At 43.2% G+C, this 12644-nt stretch overlaps 1 protein-coding gene across 1 annotated transcript in view; it reads left to right on the top strand.

Moving 5' to 3' along the window:
- BEST2 (bestrophin 2) overlaps positions 1-12185 on the top strand; it is a 33153-nt gene extending 20968 nt beyond the window's left edge. The window contains exons 5-9 of the mRNA XM_089660952.1: positions 795-872; positions 1676-1828; positions 1960-2040; positions 9172-9326; positions 9679-12185. Coding sequence (XP_089517078.1) covers positions 795-872; positions 1676-1828; positions 1960-2040; positions 9172-9326; positions 9679-10084 — 873 coding nt within the window. The 3' untranslated portion in view covers positions 10085-12185. The remainder of the gene's footprint in view (positions 1-794; positions 873-1675; positions 1829-1959; positions 2041-9171; positions 9327-9678) is intronic.
- The last annotated feature ends 459 nt before the right edge of the window (positions 12186-12644 follow it).

Here is a 12644-nt window from a genome sequence, read left to right as displayed (position 1 = left end):
TGCGCCATGTGTCTCTGTCGTCTGCTCACGCTGCTGACGGCTTCCGCTTTTTAACCTAGGCCTGTGTTTGGCTTCCCGAATACTGCTGCCTCCACCGCCCGCCCACTGCTGCTGCCAGGCCCGTAATCTGTCATGGGCCCCTGTACCGCCTCCTCATGCTGCTGCCAGGTCCAGAGTGTGTCATGGGTCCCTGTACGGCCTCCCATTGCTGCTGTCTCCATCGCCACACTCTGCCATGTGCCACTTTCAGGTCTCCTCACACTGCTGGTGGGTTCCATTTTGTCATAGGGTGCTGTATGGCCTCCCATTGCTGCTGCCTCCACCGCCACACTGTGGCTCCACACTCTGGTTTTGGCCCCGTGACTGCCCAAATGAGTGAAGTGTGCGGTGATTCTAAGATCGACGGCACTCATCTGCATGTCATACTGACTGACAGTATTATTTCTCTTCCCCAGCAGACTCCAAGGGCATTTAAATTAAAGGTACAGTGTTCTGCACTAATATAAAGGCTCTCTGAAGCCTAGAAACACCCTTTTTATAAGTTAAATTCGCAGCGAATATATTCGCCTCGAATCAAATTTATTCCGCGAATTCGGCGAATCAGCCGAATCGAATTTTTGAATAATTCGCTCATCTCTAGTAACGATGAATGGTCATTCAATTCATCTGTCAGGTTCATCTGCTCATTGAGGGGGTGAGTGAACCTGTAAAGCTAGTGTCTTCAAATGTATGTTTTGTAATCTAATAAAATGGCTTTGAAGTAGAATATCTCAGCAATTACTTTGTTTCTATAGGAGTTAAATGCTTTCCGTGGAAACTGTGGTATGCTCTTCCACTATGACTGGATAAGTGTCCCCCTCGTGTACACCCAGGTAAGATACTTTCTGTCAGTGTGTTTTTATACTGGGACCCCAAAATCCAAATATGATGTTCTGGGACCCCTGAATCCTAATCCTTTTGTTCTTCTGGGACCACCAAATCAAAATCTATTATTATGGAACCCCCAAATCTCAGAGTGACCTTTTACTCCAGGATCACACAAGTGTAGTATACCATTGTCCTAGAACAGCAAGGAGATGTAATTGACAGTAAAATTAAATGGTCAGCCCACGCAAAGCTGACATTTTGGTAAATACCAGAGAATAAAACCACGAGACCAAACTTTTTTTTTTTTTTACCATCTCTCGGGAGCTGTTTTGGTGAGATCTCTGCACCAATTACATCTCCTTGCTGTTCTAGGACAATGGTATACTACACTTGTGTGATCCTGGAGTAAAGGTCACTCTGAGATTGCATACTGGCTCTGAACATTATGGAGGGTACCCACTCTGCCTCCCAGGCTTTTAATTTTTATTGTACATTATTATTATTCTGAATTTATATTGTATAGAATGCAGCAAAATAAGTAGGAACACCATACAATTTCAGGTGACAGGGATATGTATGGATAGATGGTAGAACCTCCGTACTCGGCCAACTAGGAGCCATCTAAATGATCCGTTTTAAGTGCATAGCAGATAATTGGGGACCCTTAAAACATGATTGACTTCATTATTTTCCAAATGACACAAAGAAAACACATAAAATATACCCCACTATCCTGATTGGTAATGAGTTCATATTTAAATTCGATTTTTGTTATCCTGTCTCTCTCTCTCTCTCTCTCTGGCCTTAGGTGGTAACTATTGCCGTATACAGCTATTTTCTCACCTGTCTAATTGGGCGTCAGTTTCTGGATCCGGCCCAGGGGTACCCCGGCCATGACCTGGACCTCTATGTCCCTGTCTTCACCCTCCTTCAGTTCTTTTTCTATGCCGGCTGGCTGAAGGTACGAGACCACAAATAGAACCAAGACGTGCAAAAGGATTTCTCTTCTTCCTTGATGTGTATTGGCTTTAGCAAGGTTGTATCTTGAATCCTTTAAACATTAATTTTGGCTTCCTTCTCTTCCCTCTTAAGGTGGGCGAGCAGCTGATTAATCCATTTGGTGAGGATGATGATGACTTCGAAACCAATTTCTTAATTGACCGGAATTTCCAGGTACAGAATATTTCTGGGTTGTGTAAGTTGTATCACCTCTTCTGTGTGTAGTTTTTTTTTTTTTTTTTTTTCACCCAGCTGATGATTAAATTTATATGCTCTTGGTATGAAAAAAAAGTGAAATTGCCCAAAAAAGGCTGAATTAAAAATAGGTAGTTGAACTTACCACTCTGACCACCCTCCTTTAAAGCTGAATTCCTGGAATTCAGTAACTTTGCAGTAAGGTAGGCACACTAAGGGTGAAGTCCAAATAGTTGCATGTCACCCTCAGAACTTATCACTATTACTTATATGTGACCGATTTACTGCATTCAGGCTGCGAGAGGAGAGAAGCACACAGAGCAGGTATGCCCACCCCTCCTCTCTGCTGCCCATTCACAGAAGCCTTTGTATTTTGAGAATTAGTTCACAGAATAGGCTTTTGTGAATAGGCAGGAGGAGGGAAAAGGGGGCCTAGTGGTTCCAGCGACTCAGAGACCACAGTGAGCTTCCTAGAGCACAATAAACCTGTCAGATGTGAATAATCGAGCTAATTCAACAAGGCAGCAGGTACCACGTCAGACTTAATTCATGATATACCTGCAGTTTTTACAAAGTGGCTGAATCCCTGGAATTCAGCTTTAAACTGCCAAGGATGGGGATGTACACATATTATGCCTGTAATGCTTTATGGCACTGGAAATCTTATACCCCCTCTTTTGCATACAACCCACTGAAGTGAATGGGGCCACGCCACAACAGAGAACCAAATACTGTTTGGCTGTCAAGAAAAAAGAAATCATTCAGGAGGTGACAGTAATGTCTGTCAATGGCTTCTGTACTACTTTCTGAAAAGCGATCCATTGCGGATCCCATTTCAGAGCGGAATGCAGATGTAAACTATGCCCTAGTGAATCAGTCAATGGTAAGTGAATTTTAAACATGCTTGAGACAAACACAGATATATATATGTTAAGACACACAGGTAATAAAAAGGCAGACTCAGTGGATCACTTGATCTTTCTGCCATCACTCTTCGATGTGTGAGTGGGGCTCATCGTGCACTAAAGGGACCTTTGCTCAAGAGCACGCTCACCAATGCCCGGGACTAGGTGGGAATTGCGTTCATTTGTACAGTTCAGTATTAAGGCAGTCTCCCGACTCAGAGGTGAGCTTACATGGCGTATAGTAATAAAGTGGAGTTGTGTGTTAGGTGGTGTCCCATTACTCTATACACTGTGATGTCTCCTTGTTGCATTCGGAGTTGCAGGCCGAGTCACACTATCTCCACCAGCTAACATACTTCTGTTATCTCTCTCTCAGTAAAAGAATGAGATCCCACCGGACACATAGCAAGGATCTCATGTGTGTCCTATGTTAACTCCTTTGCTCCCATACCATGCGGCTAGGCTGAGGTCTCCGTAATGTTGGTCTGCTCCTGGTTGAAATGGGAGATGGGCTGCTGAGAAGGGAACCAAAGCAATGACTTCCTCAAGGACCGTACCTCGACTGGTTGCTATGTGTCATGTATATGTACTTGATTACTCTTAGAAAGGACCTTGTTCTCTTCTTCTCACCCACTGACTTGACACTGTAGTATACTGTACTTCATACCCCTTTAGTGCATTCCAGGCCCATGTTCTTTTGGATATGCCCGCCCCATTATGTACCCCTTCAGACCAGGCCCAAGGGAATGTTTGCACTACAGTTGGTCAGTAAAGATTGTCAAGCGGTTCATTATACCCTTTCAGGCATTCGTCATAATGACCATAGTTGATGGCAACCCAGGATCCTCGGTAAAAAAGGTAGTAGAGTTTCTCCTTGTCCTGGAATGTAACAAGAACAGCAGTAGCACAGCAGCACTCCAGAGCGGTCAGGGACTGGGGACTCACGGACCTCCACATTCCCCCAATTTATATCACAGGTGAGACAGCTGAAGCCCCAAAAAGCCCACACATTGGGAGTTGCGAACTTAACCATTTCCCAACCCAGCGTGGGCCAGTACCTAACTTATCAAGCAGTTCCCAACCTGCTTACAAATGTTCCTATGTCATTATGTACAAAGAAGAACAGTAGTCCAGTAAGTAAGGATTCCTAGGGTTACCCACAGCCTCAGATGTTGGAGGGAAGTGGAGAGGAGGGATAAAGTAGTCAAAAGTGCTTTTCAATGGTACCCCTAGACAAAAACCAACATACCCACAGGGCAGCTTTAAAGCGGATCTCCACCCAAAAGGGGAAATTCTGATTTGTCCCCCGCTCCCTGTTTTAAGGATTGGCACCTTTTGGGGAGGGGGAGTTGGTACCTGATTTTGGCAAGTTCCCACTTCCACTGCAATCAGCTAGGCCAGGGGTCTCCAAACTATGGCCCTCCAGCTGTTGAAGTACTAAAAGTCCCATCATGCCTCTGCGAGTCATGCCTGTGGCCTCCTGGGACTTGCAGTTCCTAAACACCTGGAGGGTCATAGTTTGGAGACCCCTGACTAGACGATCGGAATCAGAAATTGTCTTCCCCCCCCTCCCTCCTTGTAGTCTGCTGGGACACATGACCAGGCCCAGAAGACTACGGAACCATTCAGAAAGTTCAGTGCTACTCGCGCATGCGCAGCGGGCACACAGCTGTGAAGCTGCAAGCTGTCACAGCCGGGTGCCCACATTGAAGATGCGGACACAGGATGGCCAAGGAACCCGGCCAGTGTGAGGACACCATGAGATCGAGGGACAGGTAAGTGTCTGTTTTTTTTAAATGTCAGCAGCTACAGTTTTTGTAGCCGCTAACATTATTATTATTATTATTATTATTATTATATAAATATATATATTTTTTTTTTGTATTTTGACTGGACCTTTCCTCAAAGTTTTGGATAGTTTGGAGAAGAATTACCTTTACTGTCTATCTACAACAGACTTCTAAACCTTTTTTAATACAGAAGAACCGTTGAAATAACTTTCTGGTCTTAAGGAACCCTCGCTAATTATTAGATCTGAAGCTCACGGTACATTAGCATGAAGGTGAGAGGGAACAATAACATTTTTCTCTATCGATAATGGTGGTGTTCTTCCCAATGACCACAACATTGTGAATTATTACAACCAAAAGTACAGGATAAGACAGGTATAAGTAAAGGTACTGTACACTGTGAGAACAAAGGCACTGACATTGTCCAACCACTGGAGGCAACATGAAATATATTAATATTCAAGGTTAGTCCATGTATGAGAGAAATAATACAGTAGTAGTACATTGATGGTTATATACTGCTAAAGACATCAAATAATTATATAAATATCATGGTGATCCTGGAGGTGTTGACCACCAGATGTAGGCAAAATAGAGCAGTAATGACAGGAAAAAAAAGGGTTAGAATAATATCCTCTGGAGTGTGGCAGGAAACTAGAGCATCCAAAGACATGCTGGTAGGTAAATTGTCCCTAGTATGTGTATGTATGAATGTAGGTTAGGGACCTTAGATTGTACACCCCTTGAGGGTTAGGGACTGATGTGAATGTACAATATATATGTAAAGTGCTGGTAAATTCACAGTGGTGTGTATATGTGTGTGTGTGTGTGTGTGTGTGTATATATATATATATATATATATATATATATATATATATAATTTCTTTTATTACAGGTGCTGTACAATATTAGTGTAGCGCCACCTCTGAAGGCGCTGCTTGGTAACTTTTGGGTTTTCTGTTCTGCACCTCAGCCTCTCTGGCACACCTGGTTAGATAGAATGAGCAAGCACACGTGCAAGAATCACCAAAAGGAATAGTGGACATTACATTTTTGTTGGCATAATAATCTCTAGTACAATATTATCTTGCAAACTTGGGGTATTCCCCAAAATTGCAGCACAGATATGCAATGAAATGGCATTGACCGTGAGTTTGGCGGTAAGAGCTAACAGGCCTTTAAGAGAGCCTATGACCCCAGGTACTAGAAGGGGAAGAGAAGACTTTTTTTTTTTTTTTTTTTTTGGGGTCTGTCGGCTCCCTCCTAAGTCCTGATGCCACAGGCAAAAATAAATAACAAAACAAATATGTGAGACCTGGGTAAGAGTCCCCTTAAGATTAGCAGGTGTCTGTAGGATAATTACTTTGGGTGTAGGAGTCCTTGAAGTAAGAGGTCCGAGATCTTCATCTACCTACAAAGGGGCCAAAGGAAATTTACTGTGCAATGGCGACTTGCAAAGTTGGACAGAATAAAGGTGTTTCCCAGTGAAAGGTTTTTGAGGGGTGTAAAGGTAGTCTGCATGCAGTCTCTCTGAATACGATGTTAAAGGTAGGCTTCTGCTTGCTCCCCAATCCTTGAGATACCAATACTAGTGGAGATGGGATGTCCCGACACAGGCTCTTGAAGGATATACCCAACTGGCAACCTGTCGACCCAGGGATTCAGCGATGTCTGCGTGGGTGTACCAGTTACATAGTTAGTCTGGCTGAAAAAAAGACAAAAGTCCTTCCAGTTCAACCAGTTAAAAGAATAAAAAAAAAAAAAGCATGATCCAATTTACTCCTGCAGGGAGAAATATTCCTTCCTGATCCCCCAAGAGGCAATCGGATATTCCCTGGATCAACTTTACCGATAAATGTTAGTATCCAGTTATATTCTGTGTATCCAAGAAAGAATCCAGGACTTTTTTAAAGCAATCCACTGAGCTGGCCAGAACCAATTCTTGAGGGAGTCTATTCCACATTTTCACAGCTCTTACTGTGAAGAAACCTTTCCGTGTTTGGAGATTAAATCTCTTTTCTTCCAGACATAAAGAGTGCCCCCTTGTCCTCTGTGATGACCTCAGGGTGATAACGCTACACCGAGTTCACTATATGAACCACTGATGTATTTATACATGGAGATCATATCCCCCCTTATGTATTATACATGGAGATCATATCCCCCCTTATGTATTATACATGGAGATCATATCCCCCCTTATGTATTATACGTGGAGATCATATCCCCCCTTATGTATCATACGTGGAGATCATATCCCCCCTTATGTATCATACGTGGAGATCATATCCCCCCTTATGTATCATACGTGGAGATCATATCCCCCCTTATGTATCATACGTGGAGATCATATCCCCCCTTATGTATCATACGTGGAGATCATATCCCCCCTTATGTATCATACGTGGAGATCATATCCCCCCTTATGTATCATACGTGGAGATCATATCCCCCCTTATGTATCATACGTGGAGATCACATCCCCCCTTATGTATTATACGTGGAGATCACATCCCCCCCCCCTATGTATTATACGTGGAGATCATATCCCCCTTATGTATTATACGTGGAGATCATATCCCCCCCTTATGTATTATACGTGGAGATCATATCCCCCCCTTATGTATTATACGTGGAGATCATATCCCCCCCTTATGTATTATACGTGGAGATCATATCCCCCCCTTATGTATTATACGTGGAGATCATATCCCCCCCTTATGTATTATACGTGGAGATCATATCCCCCCTTATGTATTATACGTGGAGATCACATCCCCCCCCTATGTATTATACATGGAGATCACATCCCCCCCCCCCCCTATGTATTATACATGGAGATCACATCCCCCCCCCCCCCTATGTATTATACATGGAGATCACATCCCCCCTTATGTATTATACATGGAGATCACATCCCCCCTTATGTATTATACATGGAGATCACATCCCCCCTTATGTATTATACATGGAGATCACATCCCCCCTTATGTATTATACATGGAGATCACATCCCCCCTTATGTATTATACATGGAGATCACATCCCCCCTTATGTATTATACATGGAGATCACATCCCCCTTATGTATTATACATGGTGATCATATCCCCCCTTATGTATTATACATGGTGATCATATCCCCCCTTATGTATTATACATGGTGATCACATCCCCCCTTATGTATTATACATGGAGATCACATCCCCCCTTATGTATTATACATGGTGATCATATCCCCCCTTATGTATTATACATGGTGATCACATCCCCCCTTATGTATTATACATGGAGATCACATCCCCCCTTATGTATTATACATGGAGATCATATCCCCCCTTAATCTCCTCTTCTCAAGAGAGAATAAATTCAGTTCCTCATAGCTGATCTCCTCCATGCCTCTTATCAGTTTGGTTGCCCTTCTCTGTACTTTCTCCAGTTCCCCAATGTTCTTTTTGTGAATTGGTGCCCAAAACTGAACTGCATATTCCAGATGAGGTCTTACTAATGATTTGTACCGGGGGAAATGATTTCACTCTCTGGAGTCTATACCACTTTTCATACAAGAGAGGATTTTACTCGCTTTAGAAACCGCAGCTTGGCATTACATGCCATTATTAAGCTTGCGATCTACCAGAACTCCCAGATCCTTCTCCACCAGGAAGTAGCCCTGAGTAGCCACAATGCTGGTGAGGTGGCTGTAGATCTGCACCTGGTGATGGAGCTTGCTGGAATGAAAGGGCCTCCACTCTGTCCAGGCTGGGGGAGGGTAGTCCCTTGCTCCTGCAGCTGTGGATCCCGCATCCCTCCTCAGTCCTTTTCTCTGGGATGGCTCTGAGCTGTGTGGCTTTCCCTCGGATGGTCTCCTACAGCACCATCCTCTCTCCTCTCAGTCCCTAGTAGCACCCTACAGTCCCGGGTCCCTCTCCCCCCACTCCATCCTGTGCTCTAGGCTCTCCTCCTCTTGTTTAGCATGCTGGGAACTTTATCTTTCTCCCAACCTGTAAAAATGGGGCTGGATCCCTTCTGGGGCTATATGTCCCATGATCCCCCTGTCCTCCATCTCTTCCTCCCCATTGGTCCTTGATGTGTTAGGAAGAGGGGGGAGGGAGGATGGAAATAGAATGGGCGGCGCATACACAGGCCTGATGTCACTGCTCTCCTCTCCCTGACACAGCCACTGCAATCTGCTCCTTGGTGTGGGGGGAGTGGAAATGGAGGGGACGGGGACAGAGGCTAGCACCTGCCACATTAGAGGTGCTATAAGAACAAAACAGTCATAAGTTGTTTTTTTTTTTTTTTTCTTTGGCCAGCCATGTTGTATCAGATGTGTCACTGAGCATGGGTTGGGTTTTCTCCTAGGTCTTCATTTCCGACATGTACCATAAATGTTATTTCCTCCGGCTCTCTTTCTAGGTGTCCATGTTGGCAGTGGATGAGATGTATGATGATGTTCCTGTTTTGGTGAAGGATCGATACTGGAATGATTCAGAACCTCGTCCACCATACACAGCTGCTACCTTATTCCAGAAGTACCTACCATCCTTCCAGGGATCTACATTTGACATGGCGTAAGTACCATCGATCTCTGATTTAGTTTTTCTATATCAGAGCTGAAATACTTCCCTTTCCTGAAGAAAATTCAGTCATATATGATCTCTGTTGAAGGGAAGGATCAGGAGTTAAGAGTTTCTGATCCTTCCTTTTTTGCAAAGACTATAAGACCAAATCGCCAGGCTTTTGGTTTGTGAGCAGTGCTAGAGGAACCTAGAACAGCATGTTCTCCACAAATTGTAAGTCTTTCAACAATTATTAAATGTTATTGATCTCAGTCTGTTCAAAGCTTTGTGTTGGCTCCACTTTAAAATAATGAATATTATTGGTGATCTTTAACTGAAATGTATCCTTTTAATTGTGAAATAGGCTCGCCAAGGAGGACATGCAGTTCCAACAGCTCTCAGATATAGAAGAATTGAACGAAGAGACTTTATCCTCTCAATTTCCATTGCTGAGCCGCCTCTTGCAAGGTGTTGGGGCTTCTCCGCTGGCCTCGTCTGCTGCTCTCAGTGCAGCCTTTATACCACCTGGCAGTCGCTCATCGCTGATCAAAAGGTCCACCAACAATGTGTCAGGATCTTATAATAGCTTGTACCAAGAGAACCCTCAGGATCTGCCACTCCCAGAGCCACTGGCACAAGCCGATGAAGAACAACCCAGCACCCCAATGTTTTATACTGAATCCCAGACATTCTTTGCTCCTTCTAAAGAGGCTGTTCCTTCATTGGTAGACTGCATCCAAACCTCCCAAGATGGGGAAACAACTGCTTAATGATAGGCTTCTTCTAACCGCCTAACAGTTTAGGGTAGATATGGGCGAGCTGAACCACATTATTCTTCTAAATCTGATGGTGAGAGTTTTCAGCTCTGCACAGCATTTACAGACATTACTTTTGTGTTTTCTGTTAGACTGGACTGTTCAGTTATATCACAAAGGAAACTTTGGAGAACTTTTCACAGCCTGAACCCATTTAAAAACTACCAGTTTAGGTTGAGCTAAACTCTATCCACCACCCTCACCCTTCTGGAGTCACACCCACATTTTTCATGCTTAACTTTTCCAGATCAGTCCCATGACAAGCTGGGTCCTCTTCTCTTCTTTTCCAGTGCTGGATGGTCTACAATGGTACATAGAGCATTGCTGCCCCATTGTACTCTCAGTCCAGGGCACAGTGGTGCTTGCCCTTCAAGAGGCAGGTCCATGACACCCTGCATTCAGAGGAAAAGCTGCCCCATTGTACTCTGTCCAGGGCACAGTGGTGCTTGCCCTTCAAGAGGCGTGTCCATGACACCCTGCATTCAGAGGAAAAGCTGCCCCATTTTACTCTGTCCAGGGCACAGTGGTGCTTGCCCTTCAAGAGGCAGGTCCATGACACCCTGCATTCAGAGGAAAAGCTGCCCCATTTTACTCTGTCCAGGGCACAATGGTGCTTGCCCTTCAAAAGGCAGGTCCATGACTCCCTGCACTCAGAGGAAATGCGTTGAGTGATGCTAGGTGTTCTTTAACCTGGAGGAGGACCGGAACTTGATTACAGAGCAGGCGAGTCTTCAGGAGACCGTAACAGAGAGGAGGCAACTACTGCAAGAGCTACGTTTTCATTTTAGATTACCTGGGGCACTGATATATAACTAAAAAAAAAACAAAAAACTGGAGTTGGACATTGAAGATATCAAGCTGAACTGTCTAGCATAAAAAGTAGCCTGCACACACTTTATCTTGCTGGGTGTCAAGAAACACTCCAAGCTGGAGACACTCCACCTCAGAAAGTCGTAGCTGTGGCCCATCCACTTGCAAAGTGCGCTTCTCTATTGGTTGCAGAGTTCTAAGACATTGCACTAGGGTTGTCTATGTCCAACTTTGGAGCTGGATGCTGTCATTTGCCAACTGAGAGCCCCTATAATTGTCTTTCAAGCTGCTGTGAAGTTTCCAACTACTTTTTAGTTGGGTAATTCAACTAGATGATTTTGAGCTATGGATAATTTTTACTTTTAGTTCACCAGTCACCCATCAGTATTAAATGCAACCAATATGTGGGCTGCACAAAATATTTACCGGACGCATTTCCTAAAAACGCACAACTCTGTATAGATTTAAGTTTCATGTTAATAGGCTTAATTCTTTGATGTGAGCAACTTGGCAAGCGATGTCTGCATCATGAACAAAACATGTGCTCTGAAATACAAGTGAACAAATTGGATATGTTTGACTTTGTAAGTAATCTAGGGGCAGATGGTATGGACGTTTTTAAAAAATAACAGACTGCCCTGTGACACCATGGTGCTCTTACACTGTCACCTAGTAGAAGCCTGCAGATCAATACACTACTTTTTTGCAAACAGTATTATGTGGCAGACACACAAATGTGCCAAAAAGATTTTTCTGGATCTGAAACATGTCAATTTTCTGTCTTGTTAATGTCTGACACTCCCTAAAACTTTTTTTGTGTTTGTTTTATAGTTTTGGCATGTGAAAGTGTTACCACCTCTATCGCCCTTTCATTGCTATGTCTCAGCACAGGGGTTTCTCTGGACTTCCTATTTAATCATTGTGCCTGATAGGAAGTGGGGAAAATCTCCTCAATGGGGACACACAGCATTTTAGGCCTGCTAGAAGTGCTAACCCTTCCATGCTCTAAATAAAATTGTAAAAAAAAAAATTCTAGTTGGGATTCAATTGCATTTTTTTATTGACTGGATAATGCCAAGAAAGAAGAGATCTCAATGGATATCTCCTTCCTTTCTTTTTGTCTTTGCACATTTTACAAAGCTTTAATACAAATGCAAAAATTTCATGTCATTTTAGAGTCTGCTTTTGCAGTTGAGATTTTGTAAAATTTTTATAATGTTAAATAATAAAACTTTGACTAACTGTATTGGCTTTTTTTTCTCAACTCTGAATTCTTTTGAAGAATAACTCCTTTTTGTTGTGAAAAAAAATTCCCCTCTGGGTGATTATGTACATTGCAAGGATTTTAACAAACTTTTTTTTGCAGATTTCTTTTTTTTTTTTTTTCCTGAAGAAATGCATGTTTGTCTGTCTCTATATACAGATTTAATCTGTATGGGAGTGGTTTTATAATTATCAATCAGCTGCTGCACTTGCAGGACTCTGAGTAAACTGTCAGTGTCTGTATCCTTTTAGATGTGATTTCCCATGGGGAGTATCTTATCAAAATATGACATTTTTGTTGCAGGGGATGCCAAAAATGACTTGTATCTTAGTGCAGACATCGGGGGAAAATTAGTAAGCCAATCACTCAAGCAGGAAATCACATTTTCAGGGGGCCCTCTGTACACTGTGTACCCTCCATGTTGCCATATTGTATTTTACA

This window comes from Staurois parvus, unplaced genomic scaffold, assembly GCF_062004578.1.
Source record: "Staurois parvus isolate SC_StPar_1 unplaced genomic scaffold, SC_StPar_1.0 ptg001296l, whole genome shotgun sequence".
NCBI lineage: Eukaryota > Metazoa > Chordata > Amphibia > Anura > Ranidae > Staurois > Staurois parvus.
The sequence above is the reverse complement of the archived record's forward strand: the minus strand, read 5'-3'. Positions and strand labels throughout refer to the sequence as shown.